The sequence below is a fragment of the Capra hircus genome, chromosome 3 (genome assembly GCF_001704415.2).
Source record: "Capra hircus breed San Clemente chromosome 3, ASM170441v1, whole genome shotgun sequence".
NCBI lineage: Eukaryota > Metazoa > Chordata > Mammalia > Artiodactyla > Bovidae > Capra > Capra hircus.
In genome coordinates this window covers 15,675,214-15,698,193 of record NC_030810.1, presented here as the reverse complement: position 1 = coordinate 15,698,193, position 22,980 = coordinate 15,675,214, and the positions used below count along the sequence as shown (strand labels likewise).

General features: G+C 39.2%; 1 protein-coding gene across 9 annotated transcripts in view; it reads left to right on the top strand.

Moving 5' to 3' along the window:
- The window catches only part of SCMH1 (sex comb on midleg homolog 1 (Drosophila)), a 217,899-nt gene that overhangs the window by 157,162 nt on the left and 37,757 nt on the right, over nucleotides 1-22,980 (top strand). For 8 of the 9 annotated variants that reach the window (XM_018042586.1, XM_018042579.1, XM_018042539.1 and 5 more), the window contains one exon: nucleotides 19,458-19,690. The exons of the other annotated variant lie outside the window; for it this stretch is intronic. In XM_018042586.1, the coding sequence (XP_017898075.1) occupies nucleotides 19,458-19,690 (233 nt within the window). The remainder of the gene's footprint in view (nucleotides 1-19,457; nucleotides 19,691-22,980) is intronic. 9 annotated transcript variants of the gene reach the window in all.

The window sequence follows — 22,980 nt, the reverse complement described above, 5'->3', positions numbered from 1 at the left end:
GGAATAAATATTATTAATCCCAACTTTGAGAAAAAATGCCCAGCATGTTTGTGACTTGCCGAGTGTCATACAACTCATGTATGGTAGACGTACAGTTTAAATCCAAGTCTTTATGACTCCAAAGCACCAGTGTTAGCCATTGTTTATGTTAAATGAGAGTGATTAAGTATGAAGTCCTAAAAAAAAATCAGGTGCACACCTACATTCATATTCCAAACAGGTCTTGGATTTGAATGGTTTACACTTAAGGAGCCAACAGAACATCATCAAAGGGAAGGGTCCAGTATCACCACTGATTGCCCAGAAGCAGGCTTTTGCAGAGCAGCATAGAGAGGCCAGGGGCTTCCCAAGTAGAGCTAGTGGTAAAGAATCCACTTGCCAGTGCAGGACACAGGAGATGCAGGTTCAATTCCTGGGTAAGGAAGATCCCCTGGAGGAGAGCATGGCAACCCACTCTACTGTTCTTGCCTAGAGAATCCTGTGGATAGAGGATCCTAGCAGGCTTCACTCCGTAGGGTCGCAAAGAGCCAGACACAACTGAAGTGACTTAGTGCGCACATACACACATACATACACACACACACAGAAACACACACATACATAGAGGCCACAGCGTTGGATGTGGCGGGAGCCACAGTTTATGGTACCTGTCTTGTTCTTAAAATAGATGAGAAGTCCCTATTCCTGTCAAAGGCTAGCCCCTCCACTTGTTCTCAGTTGCATCCTTCTTGCCTCTCTTTCATCTGCCTCACTTGTTTCCTCTACAAACCCCTCCTTTCTGAAGCATCCTTATTAGCATACAAACATTCCGTCTCTGTGATCTTTTAAAGTCCTCCCTAGATACAGCATCTCCCTTGCAGCTAATGCCCCACATCTCTGAAATTCAACTGTGTATTAATTTTCTATTGTTGCTGCAAGTGGCTTAAAACAACATGTATTTATTATCACAGTTTTGTAAGTCAAAAGTCTGAGTGAGGTCACTGGTTTCTCTGCTCCAGTCTCAAGCTGTTGGCCAGCCTGAACTCTTAGCTGGAGGCTCAGAGGAAGAATCACTTTCAGGTGCATTCAAGTTGGTGGAGGATTCAATTCCATGCAGTTGTAGGCTTGGGTCTCCATTTCCTTGCTGACTGTTGACTGGGAATACTCGGATTCAAGAGGCTGCTCACGTTTCCTGATCTGTGGCCTCTTCCATCTTCAAAGTCAGCAACAGTGGGTTGAGTCCTTCTCATACTTTGAATCTCTCTGCTTTCCCTTGCTGCTTCTCTCAGGCTTCTAGCTGGAGAATGCTCTCAGTCTGTAAGGATTCACACAATGATATTGAACCCACTTGAATAATCCGTGATATTTTAAGAGTTCAACCTTATTACATCTACAAAATCCCTTTTGCCCTGTAAGTGCAAAATTAATGTGTAGACATCTTTGGAATAGCAAGGAGACATAAGAAAGCCTTAAGTGAACAATGTAAAGAAATAGAGGAAAACAAAATGGGAAAGACTGGAGATATCTTCAAGAAAATTAGAGATACCAAGGGAAATTTCATACAAAGATGGGCACAATAAAGGACAGAAATGGTATGGACCTAACAGAAGCAGAAGATATTAAGAAGAGGTGGCAAGAATACACAGAATTGTACAAAAAAGGTCTTAATGACCCAGATAACGGTGATGGTGTGATCAGTCACCTAGAGCCAGACATCCTGGAATGTAAAGTCAAGTGGCCTTGGGAAGCATCACTATGAACAAAGTTAGTGGAGGTGATGGAATTCCAGCTGAGCTGTTTAAAGTCTTAAAAGATGATGCTGTCAAAGTATTGCACTCAAGATGCCAGCAAATTTGGAAAACTCAGCAGTGGCCACAGGACTGGAAAAGATCAGTTTTCATTCCAATCCCGAGGAAAGGCAATGCCAAAAAATGTTCAAACCATGGCACAATTGTACTCATTTTGCACGCTATCTAGGTAATGCTCAAAATCTTTCAAGCTAGGCTTCAACAGTACATGAACCAAGAACTTCCAGGTGTACAAGCTGGATTTAGAACAGGCAGAGGGACCAGAGATCAAATTGCTGACATCCGTTGGATCATAGAAAAAGCAAGAGCGTTCCAGAAAAACATCTACTACTGCTACTTCAGTCACTTTAAGTCACTTCAGTCATGTCCGACTCTGTGCGACCCCAGAGACGGCAGCCCACCAGGTTCCGCCGTCCCTGGGATTCTCCAAGCAAGAACACTAGAGTGGGTTGCCATTTCCTTCTCCAATGCATGAAAGAGAAAAGTGAAAGGAAGTCGCTCAGTCGTGTCCAACTCTTAGCAACCCCATGGACTGCAGTCTACCAGGCTCCTCTGTCCATGGGATTTTCCAGGCAAGAGTACTGGAGTGGGTTGCCATTGCCTTCTCTGGAAAAACATCTACTTCTGCTTTATTAACTGCATCAAAGCCTTTGTGTGGATCACAACAAACTGTGGGAAATTCTTAAAGAAATGGGAATACCAGACCACTTACCTGCCTCCTGCAAAACCTGTATGCAGGTCAAGAAGCAACAGTTAAAACCAGACATGGAACAATGGACTGATTCAAAATTAGGAAAGGAGTACATCAAGGCTGATAGTGTCACCCTACTTATTTAACTTATATGCAGAGTACATCATATGAAATGCCCTGCTGGATGAAGCACAAGCTGGAATCGAGATTACCGGGAGAGATATCAGTAACCTCAGATATGAAGATGACACCACCCTAATGGCAGAAAGTAAAGAAGAACTAAAGAGCCTCCTGATGGAGGTGAAAGAGGAGAGTGAAAAAGCTGGCTTGACAGTTAACATTGAGAAAACAAAGATCATGGCATCTGGTCCCATCACTTCATGGCAAACAGATGGGGAAAAAATGGAAACAGGGACAGACTTTATATTCTTCTGCTCAAAATCACTACAGATGGTGACTGCTTGCTCCTTGAAAGAAAAGCTATGACAAACCTAGACAGCATATTAAAAAGCAGAGACATTACTTTGTCAACAAAGGTCCATATAGTCAAAGCTATGGTTTTTCCAGTAGTCATGTATGGATGTGAGAACTGGACCATGAAGAAGGCTGAGTGCCAAAGAATTGATGCTTTTGAAATGTGCTGTTGGAGAAGACTCTTGAAAGTCCCTTGGACAGCAAGGAGATCAAACAAGTCAATCCTAAAGGAAATCAACCCTGAATATTCCTTGGAAGGACGGATGCTGAAGCTACGATACTTGGGCCACCTGATACCAAAAACTGACTCATTAGGAAAGACCTTGATGCTGGAAAAGATTTCCTCCATTCACCCTTCTGCAGTTTCTCTGGCATGTTGTTTCTTAAACAAGTGAAGTTCATTATTTTTTTACACCTTTACACCTGCTGTCTCCACTGCCTGAACTCTGCCCTAGATTCTGACATGCCTGATTCCTTCCTGTCATAACAATCAGTCCAAATGTCATCTTCTCAAAGAGCCTTTCTTGACCATACCTCAGTCACCCTCTATCACATTGCTCTGTTTTACTTTCTTCATAGCATTCGTCAGTAGTTAAGATTCAGTTCAGTTCAGTTCAGTTGCTCAGTCATGTCCGACGCTTTGCGACCCCATGAATTGCATCACGCCAGGCCTCCCTGTCCATCACCATCTCCCGGAGTTCACTCAGACTCACGTCCATTAAGTCCGTGATGCCATCCAGCCATCTCATCCTCGGTCATCCCCTTCTCCTCCTGCCCCCAATCCCTCCCAGCATCAGAGTCTTTTCCAATGAGTCAACTCTTCACATGAGGTTGCCAAAGTACTGGAGCTCCAGCTTTAGCATCATTCCTTCCAAAGAAATCCCAGGGTTGATCTCCTTCAGAATGGACTGGTTGGATCTCCTTGCAGTCCAAGTGACTTTCAAGAGTCTTCTCCAACACCACAGTTCAAAAGCATCAATTCTTCAGCGCTCAGCCTTCTTCAGTCCAACTCACATCCATACATGACCACAGGAAAAACCATAGCCTTGACTAGGTGGACCTTAGTTGGCAAAGTAATGTCTCTGCTTTTGAATATACTATCTAGATTGGTCATAACTTTTCTTCCAAGGAGTAAGCTGCTTTTAATTTCATGGCTGCAGTCACCATCTGCAGTGATTTTGGAGCCCAAAAAAATAAAGTCTGACACTGTTTCTGCTGTTTCCCTTTTTATTTATTTATATCCCTGGATTATACTATAGAGCCTCCCATATAATGTATTCTCAATATAGAATGTTTGTTGGAGGAATGAACAAGTGAGTGAATGAAGAGATCTTGAGTTAGAGGAAATTTTAATGTGATGAAAAGAGCAAGGACTTCAGACATTCTGGATTTAAATTTCAGTCCTGCTTCTTACTTATGTGACCTTGACCAAGTTACTCAAGTTTAAGTTGCCTAATAAGTTAAATGAAGATGATAATATAGGTTTCATAGGCAAGACTTCAAAGTCCATTGTTTTGACTGCCAGTATATACTTATACACTCTAGTAAGTTAATGACAATGAGTGTCCATACCACCATTGCAAGTAGTATGGCATCACTTTCATAGCAGGTGCTCAGTAAACGTTGTAGTAATTTTGCTTCAAAGAATTATCATTAGGGGGCACTCATTTGTCAACTACTTCCTTCTCCGTTCTTGGTCTTAACAATTTCTGTCTGTCTTTTAGTGACATTACTGATAGTTACAATGGCCGAGGAAATAAGATTAGGTATACACATATGTGCACATATCACAAGTTTATCAAGGAGAGGAGGCCAGTTATGTACATCTTTATGTGCTACTACCCTATCTTAGAAGTGCCTCTTCCTTTAGAGTGAACTTCATTATCTTTTCCCTATGTAGAGTCATGGTACCTACCCCTTTGTGTGTTGGCAGAATACTTTTGTGTTAAAGCTGGAAAGTTCCGTAAATGTCACATGCAGTCTTCTCAGGCTGCCCACCAGCATCTTTTCTCCTTCCTATGGACTGAAGCCACATGGAACTACCCACGGGTCCTCATATAACCGTGTTTTTTCAGTTCCATGCCTTTCTACATACTGTCTCCTCTGTCTGAAATAGTCTGTTCGCCCTCCACCCTTGCCCTTCTCTAATGTAAGAACCATCAGTTCTTCAAAGGTTAGTTAAGGGAGTTCTCTGGTGGCCTAGTGTTAGGATTCCAGGCTTTCACTGCAGTGGTCTTGGTTCTGTCCCTGGCTGGGGAACTGAGATCCTGCAAGCCATGTGGCATAACAAAAAAAGATTAGTTAAAATATCACTTTGAAATTTTGCCTAACAAGTCTCTCTTAGCCATCTCCTTTGCTTCTTTGCCTTCCTTTGCAGAATTAGTCACTCCCTCCTCCAGGTTCTTATAACCCCATGTGTATATATTTTGGCATCACACTCGTGAATCTTTTTGTAATTTTTTATTTTGACATAATTTCAGCTTTACAGAAAAATTGCAACAGTAGTACAAAGAACTCCCTTATACCTTTCACCAAGATTCTCCAAATATTAACATTTTATCATATATGCATTATTAATCTCTCTCAATATATAATACATATTTTTTCTGAACCATTTGGCAATGACTTGCATGTATAATATCCCTTTACTATCGAAGACCTTAGTGTATGTTTTCTAAAAACAAAGGCAAATGTCTCCATAGACATAAGTGCAACTGGTAAAATTAGAAAATTATCAGTATAGTATTAAGAGCTAATCAACAGACCTTCTACAGTTATTAAAACTAGAAAATTAGTAGCAGTACAGTTGTCCCAAAAGAAAATTCTGGATCATAAGTTATACTTGTCATGTCTTTAGTCTCCATTAATCTAAAGCAGTTCTTTCATCATTATTCCTTGTCTTTCATGACCTTAATATTTCTTTATAAATGTTTGTCCAGTTATTTTATAGAATGGGTCTCAGTTTGGGTTTGCGTAATGTTACCTCATGATTAGATTCAGGTTATGCTTTTTTGACAGCAAGGCTCTACAAGTGACAGTCTTCTCAAGGCATTGTATTTGGGGATATGTGATACCATTTGTCCTAACTGCACATAGTAACTTGGATTACTTGGTTCAGGCAGTATCTACCACATTTCTTCACTTCATTCCTTTGTAATTAGGTAATAGTCTTGTAGATAAATATGTTGAGACGATTAATATCCTGTTTCTCTTCAAACTGTCACGTAATAGTTTTAGCATCCACTGATGAGTATGCTTGAATCCGTTATTGCCCAAATGGCTGTTTTCTAATCCCCTCATTTCTTCCACATGTGTTAGCTGAGATTCTACTGTAATCAAGAGTTTTTCCTTCTCGTCTATTTTTTTTACATTTAGTTGTATCAGTATGGACTCTTGAGTCTTACTTATTTAGTAATAATTTCTTGTTATCAGGACTTCCCTGGTGGCTCAGACAGTTAAAAAAAAAAATCTGCTTACAACGCAAGAGACCCGGGTTCAACCCCTGGGTTGGGAAGACATCCTCTGGAGAAGGCGATGGCACCCCACTCCAGTACTCTTGCCTAGAAATCCCACGGATGGAGGAGCCTGGTAGGCTACAGTCCATGGGGTCACAAAGAATCAGACACAGCTGAGTGACTGCACTTTCACTTTTCTTACTGTCATTATGTTTTGATGTTCAAATTGCCCTAGATGTAGCAAGTAGAAGCCCCTTGAAGTTGTCTCATATGTCCTTTTGACATGGCCCCATTATTTCCTGACCACTGTGTTCTAGGTTCATCTTCCCTATCTGAGTCCATAGCCACTGAATTGTGATTATTGTGTAAAGATCTACTTCTAACCATCTCTAGATTGTGCTCCTCTAAGATAGGAATCATGTTGGGGTTTTTTTCACCTTAGATAATTGGTAAACCTTGGTACTTAATATTTGCTAAATTTTCAGTGAAAAAATTAGCTGAAATGTACTGATGCAGTCAAATGAATATAATTTAAGTTGCCACTTCCTGGGCTCTAGAAAGAAGAGATTGCTTCCTTCCTCCTCAGCTACCTGACAGAATGTGTGCAGAGAAGATCCCAAAGGCTAGAATCATGCCTTGGTCTGCCACTCTTAACTTCTCTGAGGCTTGTTTTCCTCGTATCAAAGGAGAAGATAATGTCAGCCCTCACAAGGTTATGAAGGCCATGTGAAATCACAAGTGTACAGGAATTTTGTCAAAGTATTGTTGATTAAGGGAGTAATTCTGTCAACCGTAGTAGCATCAAAATATATCGGAGAATATTCCAATCTTTCATCTTTCTCTGAAGTAGGACAGGCATTAAATTATTTAATTATCTGCATGTGGAAAATAAGAAAAGATTATGTTTAAATGACAAATTCAATGTCACACCATAAAGGACAGAGCTAGAATTAAATACCTGGTCCCCTGACATCACCTCAATTTTTTTTCCACTAGGATAATTAACTTGGAATATGGCAGGACAGGGCTTCCTGATGGGGAAAACCTCAAAATCCTGGAATCCCTCAGGATAGCTTAAGAAATTCATTATTAAGACACTTTTAAATTAGTATGAAGCTTAATCTCACTGCTAGCTACTCATACATGAATAGCATGCCCTGATTTTTCAGAACTGTTAAGGATAATTGGTTAGTTTCTTCTGTCTGTATCTTTTAGGCCAGAGAGAGCAACTTCTTTGCCATTTGGCATCATGGACTTTTATTTCCAGCCTTCAGGGGAAAAAAGAACTGCTTTCTGGTACTTATAAAGCCAATTAAAGCCCATTCAGTTCTTCTCTTATATCTGTTTCCTTTCTTATTTTGCAAACATGTTCTGGGTACCAAGTAAGAACTCAGTCAGCCTCTTTTCATGTGATGGTAGGAATTCCAAAGTAAATCTCTTTTCTCCCTGATCAGCTCAGATTCCGTGTTTATTGCTAGAAATATGTGGGGCAGTCTTCTGGTTTATAGTAATCAGTAAGTAATGCTCAAAGTTCTCCAAGCCAGGCTTCAACAGTATGTGAACCATGAACTTCCAGATGTTCAAGCTGGTTTTAGAAAAGGCAGAGGAACCAGAGATCAAATTGCCAACATCCGTTAGACCATCGAAAAAGCAAGAGTTCCAGAAAAACATCCATTTCTGCTTTATTGACTATGCCAAAGCCTTTGACTGTATAGATCACAATAAACTGTGGAAAATTCTGAAAGAGATGGGAATACCAGACCACCTGACTTGCCTCTTGAGAAATTTGTATGCAGGTCAGGAAGCAACAGTTAGAACTGGACATGGAACAACAGACTGGTTCCAGATAGGAAAAGGAGTACATCAAGGCTGTATATTGTCACCCTGCTTAACTTCTATGCAGAGTACATCATGAGAAACGCTGGGCTGGAAGAAGCACAAGCTGGAATCAAGATTGCTGGGAGAAATATCAGTAACCTCAGACAGGCAGATAACACCACAGTTATGGCAGAAAGCAAAGAACTAAAGAGCCTCTTGAAAGTGAAAGAGGAGAGTGAAAAGTTGGCTTAAAACTCAACATTCAGAAAACTAAGAGATCATGGCATCTGGTCCCATCCCTTCATGGCGAATAGATGGGGAAACATTGGAAACAGTGAGAGACTTTATTTAGGGAGCCTCCAAAATCACTGCAGATGGTGACTACAGCCATGAAATTAAAAGATGCTTACTCCTTGGAAGAAAAGCTCTGACCAACCTAGACAGCATATTAAAAAGCAGAGACATTACTTCACCAACAAAGGCCTGTCTAGTCAAAGCTATGGTTTTTCCAGTAGTCATATATGGATGTGAAGAATTGGACTATAAAGAAAGCTGAGTGCCAAAGAATTGATGTTTTTGAACTGTGGTGTTGGAGAAGACTCTTGAGAGTCCCTTGGACAGCAAGGAGATCCAGCCAGGCCATCCTAAAGGAAATCAGTCCTGAATGTTCATTGGAAGGACTGATGCTGAAGCTGAAACTCCCAATACTTTGGCCACCTGATGTGAAGAACTGGCTCATTTGAAAAGATTCTGATGCTGGGAAAGATTGAAGGCAGGAGGAAAAGGCGACAACAGAGGATGAAATGGATGGCATCACTGACTCGATGGGCATGAGTTTGTGTAGGCTTCAAGAGTTGGTGGTGGACAGGGAAGCCTGGCGTGCTGTATAGTCCTTGGGGTCACAAAGAGTCAGACACGACTGAATGACTGAACTGAACTGAATCAGTTTGAACATTTGCCATGTTCAGTTACTCAAGTTTAGGTATAGAATATGTAGAGAGTTGGATTGGGTTTCTTTCTAGTGTATTGGAAAGAGAAGGGAAAGGAAGTGATTATAGATCAATAGTTCTCAAAACTTTTGGTATCAGGAAACTTTTATATCCTTAACCTGAAAGCTTTTTATTTATGTGAATTATCCATGTTAGTACATTAGAAATTAAAGCTTAAGAATGTTTTAAAACATTAGCATATACTGGCACACATGCCATTAGCTGTCAAAGTGATGATATCACTCATAGCATCTGGAAAACTACTGTGAGAGAATGAGAATGAAAAGGGCAAATAATGTTTTAGATCAGGAAAACAATTTTGACTTTACAGACCTTCAGAAGAATTTTAAGAACCCCCTAGAGGCTTCCAGACTGAATTTGGAAAACTGCTCACCATATAACATTTTAAAAATCCATTCACCAGTAAGGGACATTTGGGTCATTTCGAGTTTTCAGTCATTACAAATAATACTGCTGTAAACATTCTTTTACACATATTTCAGTGTACATGTTCAAGAATTTCTCTGGCATTTATACCTTAGATTGAAATTGCTGAATCCTAGTGTAGGTGCATCTTCAGACAGATAGTGCCTGCAATGTCCCCAGGGGAGTCATCTTGAAAAATGCTACTGTGAACATTCTGTTACATATCTTTGGTGATCGTACCACTCATTTCTCTTGGTTATATATTGAAGTGTGAAGTTGTCGGGTGATAGAGTATAAAGCTAAATAATCTTTCAAAATGCTTTATAGTCTCACAACATATAGGAGTTCTACTTGCCTCATTTTCCTCAACAATGATAGGTAGTATCACTCTTTTTAATTTTAGCAATTGGTGGAGATTTAGTATCTTTAGTTTTAACTTGCGTTTTCCTAATAACTAATAATATTCAACAACTTTTCATATCATAGTGATATTTATATATTCATTTTTGTGACATGGCTTTTCAAGTCTTCAGTCAGTTCAGTCACCCAGTCATGTCCAACTCTTTGCAACCCCATGGACTGCAGCACGCCTGTGTTACCATTTTTCAAGTCTTACCCATTTTAAAAATTGGATTATGAAACTTTTATTATAGATTTTTAGGATTTTTTAAAAATATATTCTGGATATTACTTTCTAGTAATATCCAGACATATGTATTTTATATATCTTTTTCCACTTCCTGGATTTGTTTTTCACTTTTTGAAAAAGAAATGTTTTCTGTTGGTGAGGAAAAAATTTTTTGTTTTAATGAAGTCATATGTGTCAACCTTTTATATTAATACTGTGTGTTCTGTTTAATAACTCTTTACTTATCCCAGAGTTTTGAAGATATTCCCCTCTGTGTTCTTCTGAAAATTTAATGTTTCAACTTAAACATTAATTTTTGTATCTGGAATGAAGTATATGGTTACATATGAATATCTGTTTGACTCCCCACAGTTTTATTGAAGAGTCCATGGTCCCCTTCCTGCCCAAGAATTACGGGGGTTCCTTTATTATAAATCAGTTAACTGTACTCTGGTCTGATCATGAGCTGTGTAGTTTGTACAGTTAACTGGTTCTTGTGTAACTTCATTTATTTTTGGATCTTTACGAATATATTGTCCCACACTGAGGCCCTCTCACTGTGTCTCTTCACCACCACTGGCGGCAGCTCCCCAAGGTCCCGTGGTGACTGACGCTGATTAATCACAGGACACCCAGGAGCCAGAGGAGGCAGTCTTGGGAACACCTGGCCCAGAGAGCCAGGCAACCACCATGCTGAGAAAGATCTATGGTGAAACCTCCTCTTTTACTCTTGATACTTGTAGATTGTAGGGTGGGGGTTGTATTTCTTAATCAGGCTTGTTAAAGGATTATCTTTTCAAAGGATCAGCCTCTAACTTTGTTAATACCTCTACTGTATGTCCATTTTCTGTTTTCATTGACTTATCTGCTCATCTCTATTGTGTCCTTAATTTTACTTTCTTTGAGTTTAGTTTGCTCTTCTTTTCTTAGTTTTTTGAAATAGAAGCTTAAATCATTGATACGTAACCTTTCTTTTCTTTTAATATGAACATTTATAGCTGTAAACTTCCCTTTGAGTGCTGATTTAGTTAAATCTCACGTTTGTATATCTCATATTTTCATGAATTTTAAGTTCTAAAAATTTTTTAACTTACATTTCTTTGATATGAGTTATTTACAAGTATGTGTATGCTACATGTGTGCTAAGTCGCTTCAGTTGTGTCTGACTCTGTGTGACGCTATGGACTGTAGCCCGCCAGGCTCCTCTGTCCTCGGGATTCTCCAGGCAAGAATACTGGAGTGGGTTGCCATGCCCTTCTCCAGGGGATCTTCCTGACCCTGGAATCAAACCTGTGTGTCTCATGTCTCCTGCATTGGCAGGTGGGTTCTTTACCACTAGCATATATGCCACTTAATTTCTTAACACTGGGTCTTTTAATTAATTTATTGTTATTGATTTCTATTTAAATTCCACATGGTTAGAGAACATATTCTTTATTATTTCAGTTCTTTGTACTTTATTGAGAATTGGTTTTTCACCCAGTACATTACATAAACATTTGAAAAGAATGTGTATTCTATGCTTTTTGGGTATAATGTCCTGTCAGTTAGGTTGGTTGGTTAACCTGTTATTTGGTTATTTATGTTAATTAGTGGGCTTCCTATGTAGCTCAGCTGGTAAAGAATCCACCTGCAATGCAGGAGACCACAGTTCAATTCCTAGGTCAGGAAGATCCCCTGGATAAGGGATCCTAGAGACATTCCAGGATTCTTGGGCTTCCCTGGTGGCTCAAACAGTATAGAATCCGCCTGCAAAGCGGGAAACCTGGGGTTGGGATTCCTGGGTCGGGAAGATCCCCTGGGGGAGGGCATGGCAACCCACTCCAGTATTCTTGCCTGGAGAATCCCCATGGACAGAGGAACCTGGTGGGCTACAGTCCAAGGGGTTGCAAAGAGTCAGACACGACTGAGCGACTAAGCACACACACACGTTAATTAGTTATTTATGTTACTAGTTAGTTGATTGTATTATTCAGATATTTTCCATCCTTATTTATATTTTCCCATTCTTTTTTTAATACTTTTTTGAGTTAGTTATTTGGCTGTGCTGGATCTTAGTTGCAATACATGGGATCTTTAGTTGCAGTATGCAGGATCTTTTGTTCTAGCATGCGAACTCTTAGTTGTAACATGCAAACTCTTAGACTGTGGCATTTAGGATCTGGTTCCCTGCTGCTGCTAAGTCACTTCAGTCATGTCTGACTCTGTGAGACCCCATAGACGGCAGCCCACCAGGCTCCTCCAGCCCTGGGACCAGGGATCAAACCCAGACCCCAAGCATTGGGAGCATGGAGTCTTCGCCACACCCCTCAAGGTCATCACCGAGCACTGAGCTGCAGCTTCCCGCATCCTCACATTCTTGCCTTACCAGTAACTGAGAAATGTGTCAGAAATCTCCAACTCATAATTATGTTTTTTCTATTTCTCCTTTTAGTTCTTTAAATTTTGCTTCTATATTTTGTATTATTAGGTCCATATAAATATAAGGTTATTATAGCTTCCTTTTGAATTGACTATCTTTTGCTATAATTATCATTTCTAAGTAATTTTAGTTTGTTTCATTTCCACTTTAACCAGAGCTTTTTTAATTAAATATAGTTGATGTATTATATGTTTATTTCAGGTGTGCTACATGGTGATTTGACATTTCATACATTTTAAAATGATCACCACGATGAATCTAGTAACCGCCTGTCCCCCTACAAAGCTATTAGAACATTATTGACTGTATTTCTTACGCTGTGTGTTACATCCCCAAGGACTTGCTCTATTGCTGGGGTTTTGTGCCCCTTAACCCCCTTCACCTGCTTGGTCACGCCCCCGCTGCCCTCCTCTCTCTGTCACTACTTTGTTCTGTTGTATCTAAGACTCTGTTTTTGTTTGGTTGGTTTGTTTTTTAGATTCCACATGTGAGGTCATACAGTATTTGTCTTTGTCTGGTTTACTTCACTTAGTGTACCTTCTAGATTTATCCATGTTGTCACAAGTGGGAAGATTTCTTTTTTCATAGCTGAGTAAATACTCCGTTGTACGTGTATAGCGCATCTTCTATGGCCATTCATCTGTCAGTGGACTCTTAGGTTGTTTCCATGTCTCTGCTGTTGTAAACAGTAATACTGTGAACATTGGTGTGCATATGCCTTTTCTTTTTTTTCTTATATGCCTTTTTGTTTTCTTTGGGTAAATACCCAGAAGTTAATTTGCTGGATCATATGGCAGTTCTGTTTTTAATTTTTTTAAGAATGCTGTTTCCCATAGTGACTGCACCAATTTACATTCCCACCAACAGTGAATGAGGTTTCTCTTTTCTCCATATCCTTGCCAACACCTGTTATATGTTCTTTTTTGAGTAATGGCCATTCTGACAAATGTGAAGTGGTATCTCATTGTGGTTTTGATTTGCATTGCACTGATGATTAGTGATGTTGAGCTTCTTTTCATGTGTCTGTATGTCTTCTTTGGAAAAATGTCTATTCAGGTCCTCTGCCGATTTGTTAATTAGGTCTTTTTTTATATTGAGTTATGTATTTGTGTATTTTGGATGTTAACCCCTTATTGGATATATCATTTGCAAATATCTTCTCCCATTCAGTAGACTGCCTTTTCGTTTTGGTGATATAAATTGACTATTTAATCTTGATGAAGTATCCCTTTTTAGTCTAGTTATATTTCCTGCATTAAAACTGTCTTGTCGGATATTAACATAGCCACTTGAACCTTCTTTGATTAATGTTCACAAGGTATGTATTTTTTTATCTGTTTGTTTTCGCCTTCCTCTATCATTATATTTTAAGTTTTCTTATATTTCAGTGCCATCTTATAAAAAGATATCATTGGGTTCTTGGGGGTTTGGGGGTCTAGTTTGTTCATTTTCTCTTAGTTTATTCAAACCAGTTATATTTAATGTGATTATTTATTTGGGTTAAAGTCTGTCGTTTTGTATTTTGCTTTTTGTTTGTCTTTGAGTTCTTACTCATTTATTTGTTCCTCCTTTCTTGCCTTCTTTGGGATTAATCAAGCATGTTTTATTATTGTTTCTCTCTCCTTAGCTTTTTTAGTGATGCATTCTTGTTAGAATTTTTTAACTAGATAGAATTGTATATTTCGAACTTACTAAAGTTCATCTTAAATAAGCACTCTGGCCCCTCCCCAAATAATGCAAAGTTCTTAACAAATTTTGGCTCCATTTACCCTGCTACTACCATCCTTTGTGCTGTTGCTTTTATGTAATTTACTAATACAGTTGACCCTTAAACGGTGTGTAGATTAGGGGCAGTGAAATCTGCATGTAACTTCACAGTGAGCCCTCCATATCCATGGCTGTACATCCATGGATTTAACCAAACCATGAATCCTGCAGTACTGTAGTACATGTTTATTTTAAAAATTTGCATACAAATGGATATGCACAGTTAAAACCTATGTTGTTTAAAGGTCAGCTGTACATGTACTATAAAGCCTACAAACCATTTTTTAAAAATCTCTTTCTAAATAGTCGATATTATCTTTTATCTATCCACAGTTACCCCCTCTAATGCTCTTCCTTCCTACAGTTGCATTTTTCCATCTGGGATTACTCTTGTTTATCCTGAAGAACTTCCTTTTTATTTCCTGTAGTTTAGGTCGGTTAGTGACATTCTGTCAGCTTTGATGTTTCTGAAAATGTTATTTCACCTTTTTAAAAAATTTTAATTGCATGCAAGAGTCTTTAAATTCTGTTGTGTTTTACAGTTTTCAAAAGTTTCACACATATGATTAGAAGAAATCATCATTTCTTACAATCCCATAGTAACCCTCTTTTTTTCCCTCTACACCTATATTGCCCCTCCTCAGTTCCCTCTCTCTACTGTAAGTCACTAGTTTGTTCTCTGCATCTGGGAATCTGCTTCTTTTTTGTTGTTTTATTCACTAGTTTGTTGTATCTGTTAGATTCCACATATGAGAGATATCTAATACAGTATTTTTCTTTCTCTGTCTATTTCACTTAGCATGATATCCTCCAAATCTATACATGTTGCTACAAATGGCAAAAGAGAATTCATTCTTTTTTATGGCTGAGTAGTATTCCTGTGTGTGTGTGTGTGTGACATCTTTATTCATTCATCTGTTGATGAACTCTAGGTTGCTTTTATACTTTTTCACCTTCATTTCTGAAGGGTCAGTTCAGTCACTCGGTTGTGTCCGACTCTTTGAGACCCCATGAACCGCAGCATGCCAGGCCTCCCTGTCCATCACCAACTCCCAGAATCCACCCAAACCCATGTCCATCAAGTCGGTGATGCCATCCAGCCATCTCATCCTCTGTCATCCCCTTCTCCTCCTGCCCTCAATCTTTCCCAGCATCGGGGTCTTTTCAAATGAATCAGCTTTTCACAGCAGGTGGCCAAAGTATTGGAGTTTCAGCTTCAACATCAGTCCTTCCAATGAACACCCGGGACTGATCTCCTTTAGAATGGACTGGTTGGACCTCCTTGCAGTCCGAGGCACTCTCAAGAGTCTTCTCCAACACCACAGTTCAAAAGCATCAGTTCTTCGGTGCTCAGCTTTCTTTATAGTCCAACTCTCACATCCGTACACGACCACTGGAAAAACTATAGCCTTGACTAGACGGACCTTAGTTGGCAAAGTAATGTCTCTGCTTTTGAATATGCTCTCTAGGTTGGTCATAACTTTCCTTCCAAGGAGTAAGCATCTTTTAATTTCATGGCTGCTATCACCATCTGCAGTGATTTTTCACTAGATATAGAACTCTGGGTTGGCAGTTTACATATTTTAGCCCTTTAAAACTGTCATTTTGGAGAAGGCGATGGCACCCCACTCCAGCACTCTTGCCTGGAAAATCCCATGGACAGAGGAGGCTGGTAGGCTGCAGTCCATGGGGTCGCGAAGAGTCGGACACAACTGAGCAACTTCACTTTCACTTTTCACTTGCATGCGTTGGAGAAGGAAATGGCAACCCACTCCAGTGTTCTTGCCTGGAGAATCCCAGGGACAGGGGAGCCTGGTGGGCTGCCGTCTCTGGGGTCGCACAGAGTCGGACACGACAAGCGACTTAGCAGCAGCAGCAGCAGCAGCAAAACTGTCATTTAACACTATTGCTTCTTACTTTCATAGTTTCTGTTACAAAGTCCATTGCTTCTGTAAAAATAATCCTTTTTTCTTTAACTGCTTTTAAAAATGTATCTTTGTCTTTCATTTCGCTTTATGCTTTATGCTTTATGCTTTATTTTCAGCAGTTTCACAGTGATGTGGTTTGGTATGGTTTGGAGTTTTTTTGTGTGTTTTTGCTGCTTGTGGATTGCTGAGCTCTTCTTTCATTAGTCTTCAAGTATAGTATTCTCTCTGTCTTCTCTCGCAGGGATTATAGTTACTCATATTTTGTGTCTGTTGACTATGTCCACGTGTCCCTAATGTTCTAATCTGTTTATCTGGTTTTTTTCCTGTATTTTTGCTTCATTTTACATGATTTCTGTTGATTTTTCTTCAAATTTTGTAATTCTTATGCTAGATCTGTTTACCCTTAAATCCGTCCAATGAATTCTTAATTTTTAATATTATGTTTTTTAGTACGTTTGTTTAATTTGTTATGAAGGTTGCAGTTTTCTGTGAGTGTTATCTTTTCTTACATTTTTTTCATCTTTTCCTCTCCTATTTAAAACCATATTACTTACAGTTAAAGTCTGTTTCATTATCTGGATCATACATGAGTTTTCTATTGGGTATATTTTTTCTTGATTATCAGTCACATTGTTCTGACTCTTTATATTTCTCTCTTATATACACACACACACACACACACACACACACACACACTGGATATTTTATATAAAAAACTTTTGAGACTCCAGCTGATATTTTCTATCAGAAAGAATTCTTTCTTTCCTCTTTCTTTTATGCTAATAGAATACGGGCCTGATCCTCTCAGTCTAATCATGGATTGAACTAGTTCAGATAAGAATTTTATCTATGGTTTATATCCATATTCCGAGGCCCTGGGCCCTCGACTGAGAGCCTAATGGGTCTTCATCTTCATAGTCATGAAAACCTACAAGAAATTGTCCTACCTGTGAGAGTTTTGGGGCTTGGTTCTTTGACCTTTCAGTCCTTACAATTTCAAAATAAGGCATTTATCTTGAAGAGGAGATCGGCTGTGTTAGAAGTAGACCTCATCCTTCTGGTGGGACCTTGTCTGCTGAAGTCACAAAATTATGGAAATTTTCACTCTGTCTTTTTAGAAGCTTTCAGCCTAGCTTTGCAGCCCCGACATGCAGGCTCAAAACTCAGCAAATGTCCTATGGGAAAAATAGGCCATATTCATGGAACTCCTCAAATTCCAATCTCATAGCACCCTCGTCAATTTCTCTTTCCTCCAGTGGAGCTCCTCTGCACAGGCCAAGATTGACCGTTAATTCATGCCCAAATTTGGCAAATGTGCTCAGGAAAGAAAACAGTGTCAGCTACTTAAGAAACCCTCCTCATCCAGGTCTGGAATTCCAGTTCATCTAATCCTCATAATTTCTGTAACAATGCAGTATCTTTTAAAATAGTGTATCTGATTTTTTCTAGTTGCTGGATGAGCAGCACTACATTGTCATATCTGTTACATGCTACATGGAAGCACAAGAAATACTCTTCTACCTGCCCACTGTAATTACTTTATTAACCTGTCTCCTAAGTTCTATTCTTGTCCCCTTCCCTCCCAGAGCAGCCGGAGTGTTCCCTTTTAAGTCTTCCCTGTCACTTACTTGCTCAAAACTCTCCAGTGGCTTCCCTTCAGACTTAAGATAAATTTAGGTTCATTTTCAGGGTCTACAAAATCCCACACAGTCTTATTGCTATTTCTTCTTTACCTAAGCTCCCACCACTCTCCCCTTTGCTCACTCAATTCCAGCTATACTGATCTTCTTTCCATTTCTCAAATACAGTAACATGTTCCCATCTCAGAATCTTTGCACTTGTTATAGATCATCTACTGGATGGCTCTTCCCTCAGCTCTGCATAAGACTTTCCTATTACTTCATTCGGGAGCTCTGTGCAAATGTCACCTTCACAAAGAGGACTTTCCTCACCTCTGTGTCTCCTTAACCTGCTGCTTTAGTTTTCATCATGGCATTTACCTAATATTATATTGTGTATTTTTTTGCCAGTTTTCTGTCTCCCACTAGGCAGTAAGCTCCATAAGAGTGGAAACTATGTTTTGTTCACTATTCTACCCCAGGACTTAAAATAATGCATAGCCTGTAGTAAGTGCTTAATAATTTTGTGGAATGAATTAGATATTGCTTACCTTGAAGAATTCTCAATTAAGCAGATGAATGATCGGAGTAAGTTGAAAGTACTCTACAGACTGTTTTAGAGCAGGTGGAGCACTGATGGAGTTGTCAGACAAGGCCTCAATAAGGTGGTGATTCTGGAGCTGAGTGTCGAAAACTGAGTATTGATGTATTCAGATCAGAAAGAATAGAGAACTCAATGTATTTGAACAAACTTGTATTCAGGAAACAGTGGAGCTACAAAAAGGGGGTGGGTGATAGGAAATGACATCAGACATATCTGGGAAGCAAGGCAGGGGCAAAATCACAAAAGTCTTTGGATATCAGAATAAAGAATTTGGATATCAGAATAAGGAATTTGGACTTTACCTTAAAGTCCAAATTTTTAAGGTAGGGAAAGATGCTATTAGATGTATATATTTGTATATATTTCAGTAGTCCGCACTGCAATAATCACACTAAAACTTTAAGTAAATTGATACAGAAAATCCCTGATTTGGTTGTCAGAACCTGATTTCAACACATAAGTCCTTATCCCACTGACTGTGTAACCTAGGGAAGGCATCATTTCCTCTTCTGAGCCTCAGGTCTTCATTCTTAGCAGGAGAAGACTGTGAGCTTCTAAGAGCCATTCCGTCTCTGAGCCTGTGGTTGTTCATATGATTTAACTAGATTCTTTGGGAAGAAACGCATAATATTTTTTCTACATTAGCCAGAAATAATTAAAACTTCCAATTCTTGCCAATCTAAATTCAATTCTCCTCTGAGATTTTCTAACTTTTAGGTCAGATGCCAAGAGACTAGCTTCCTGGGATAAAACTATCCAAGCAGAAGCAGCAAGTCCTTTTTTTCCCTCTGCCTGGGATGGGGATGCAGGTGGGAGGAGGGAGTGTTAGAATGAGTCTTTTTCTTGCAGTTGTGATTCCAAAGAATCCCTACCCTGCATCCGATGTGAACACTGAGAAGCCCAGCATCCACAGCAGCACCAAAACTGTCTTGGAGCATCAACCAGGGCAGAGAGGGCGTAAACCAGGAAAGAAGCGGGGCCGGACACCCAAGCCCCTAATTCCCCATCCCATCTCTACCCCATCCAAGTCAGCTGAGCCTTTGAAATTCCCAAAGAAGAGGGGTCCCAAACCTGGCAGTAAGGTAGGTAAAAATGTGGGTTTGCCAGCAAGGGATAAATGGTTATAAAGGGATAACTCATCCATATCCATCCGTCTTAGAAAGGAATGTGTCTGACTCTATTCTCCACCTTGTGTGTGCTTTTAACGAGAATCTCCTATATTGTCATCCCTATTTTAGCTACTTAGTTGGGAGTTGGTAATGTTAGAAATAAGATAGTATGGATAAAAAACAAATTTTTACTTTGAAAGTTACATTCATGGGAATTCCTGGTCTGATATCCTCAATAGATGAAAGGCTCTACTCCTAATTGTTACTAACAATTTGTTACACAAAGTGGATGCCCAGGTATGTGATCAGAAGGAGAAAATTGACACTGTAAATGTATTTATTTTTCTGTCCCTATACCTTCTTTAAAAAAAAAAAAAGGAAATTATTGAATATTTACTAAGGATCAGGCTCTGTACTTGACACCATTACATATCATATGATCTTCACAAAACCCTAGGAGATAAGTAGTGTTACTGTTAAATAGTCAAGTAAATTGAGACTTAGAGATGGGAAATGACTTCCCTATAGTCACACAGCTAATCAATGGCAAAGGCTACAGAGATGGATCTCCAGATCTAGTTCTAAGATCACTGCTGCCCCATCACATATTCACTCACATTTCCCAAGGAAGGTAACACTTAACCTCTGGTGTTGGAAAAAAACTGCTGGGTCGAGCTTCACTGAGCACTGTTACTGAAAGTGCCACCTTAGTCATGACCAGGTCTCAATGTGTATCTTCCCTCAGAAAACCATTCATATGAAACTTCCTCAGCTGCTTCTCTAAGGCTTCCTTTGGCATCATCTTCTCCAGTCAGTTCCTAAGTCTCAGAGAATTTCTCTGCAGCTCCCTCCCAAACTAGACTACCTGAGTTCCAGTGTGAAAATGATATCCAGTTCTCCTTAGGCATTCCATTTCAATTTCCTAAGTTCTTCTCTAGGTTTGATCGTTTGGATGGGTTTGTTTTGTTTCTTAGCTCCAGCTGGCCTCAGTCCTTCTAGAATATAAGCTCCTGAAGGTCAAGAACCTAGTCTTCTCTTTTCCTCCTGCCCATGCCCTATATCTCAGTCTCTTGGGAAATGTTCAATATGTGCGGGATGGATGGATGGATAGATAGATAGATGATTTTAGTGATGATTTCCAATTAAGAATATCCCTTATTTATTGATTTTGAATTCTTGATGTCACATCCTGATCCTTCTATGTAATGCATAATACTCCCAATCTGCTATCATTAACCCTTAACCCAGATCCTGAGTCATTTTTGTCTCTATTACTCTCTTCTCATTCTCATGTTATGGAGGAGAGGCTGAAGGCTCTAAAAACTCCAAGGCCAGGGAAGTCATGCTTTTGATGATGTGAGGGCACCTTGACAGTTAGATTAAAAAGGGAGAAAACTTGGCCATGAGGCTCCAAAGACAGAAAGAACCAATAAGCAGAAACTCAAGCAAATAGGCTTTATCTCAACATAAAAGGAACAGTTAAATCTATTTCAAAATGCAAGTAGTAATCTCCCATCACTAGAGGTATTTCATCAAGTACCCAGGTACTGATATGGATGTTTTTAAGGAGTGGGATGTAAAAATATTAGGTAGATAGTTGGATTAAGTAACCTTTGAGATCCTTCAAAGCTCAGAACTATGGTTCTATGATTGCTTCAGCTCTGCTTTCAGGAAGTCCTAAACATGGTAACCAAAGTTCTTTTTCTTTCCAGTCCTCTTAAAAGCAATAACTTTCATCTAATACTGTATTTTATGGCCTGGCATTTGACTCCCTAATTCCCCTTCCTCTTAACCCATGACCCTTATAATCATTTTTGAAGCAAAGTGATCTTGTGATAAGAGCATAGGCTTTGAAGCCAGAGAAACTTAGATTTATATCTCATCTCCAGTTTTTACCACTGTGTTGACTTTGAGAAAGCTTTGAGTAAGGCTAAGAACCCAAATTTTCTCACCAATAGAATGGATAACATACGAATAGATATAATACATGTAAATGTACCTATCTCAAATAATAAAAATGCTTTACATCTTTCTGCTTTTTTCTCTAATATTTGGGAACCAAAACTCACCAGGTTTGTTTCTTCAGGAACCCCCATGAGATCCTACCAACTCAGTAAAGTTGAACTATTTCCTTTCTTTCCTGACTCATTGCTTATTTACATTTTTACTTGTGGCAATATCAAAAACAGGAGGAAATGTCCATGTCCTATGTGTGCTTTGAATGTTCCATAAGAGTTTGCATGACTGCTTTGACAGGCAAAGCCATCCTGTATATATGCCTGCTGTCACTGAGCTCTCTCTCTGATACACTCCTAGAAGGCAGTCAGGTTTATACAGCTCCCAGAGTGGACCCTACATGTGACATTTAGTAAAAATGGATTTCTGGATCTCAGTGATGGTTATGTTTTCCTTGCATTCAGAAAGACTTTTTAGAAAACTGTTTCTTGGAGGAAAAAACAACCTTCTGAGATCTTTCTCCCCCAGAGATTGCCCAGAACATTATAGAGGAGATATTAGATTTTTCTCAAATCATTATTATTACTGCTCCCATTATTGGTATTCTATACTGTATGCTTCATTGAAAGACATTTATGGCACTTATCATATGCCAAGTATCATGTCAGAATGATAAGCAGAATTAGACCGTCGGCAAGCACCAAGCTAGTAGGGGACCCCAGTGTATAAATATATGGCAAAATACACTGTGACAAATGCAGCCATGCAGAGTACAGGAACAGCACAAAAGAGGCAGTGACTAGAGGAAATCTAGAAAGACTTCCTGGATAAACAGATACTTATAAGGTGAAAAAAAAAAAGGTATTCTAGGCAACAGATAGTTGTTTATTATAAAGGCAAGGACTAGATAAAACTGCAGGTTTTTAGGGAAGTACTATAGTTAGAGATTACTGGAATACAAGGTTTAAGATAAGAGATGGCAGGTAATAAGCCAAAGAGGTAGGCAGAGGAAAGTAGTTTGTGGAGTTAGGGGAAGGGGTGTTTCCATTTTTCAACAGAGAAACAAACTGATGTCAAACTAGACTTAGGTCGCAGCATTTTTTTTTCTTTTTTTGCTTTTTTTCTGTCTAACTAATAAAACACCCAGACTTCAGATAATAATACTGAATACATATAAAAGATAGTGAATTAAGCTCTGGCTATACAGAAGCCCAGAATCTTATACATAGATTGAGAGAATATTTACTAAGCATCTACTGTTTTTGCAGCTTTGAACAAGATGCTATTTGGAAAAATATATATATAAT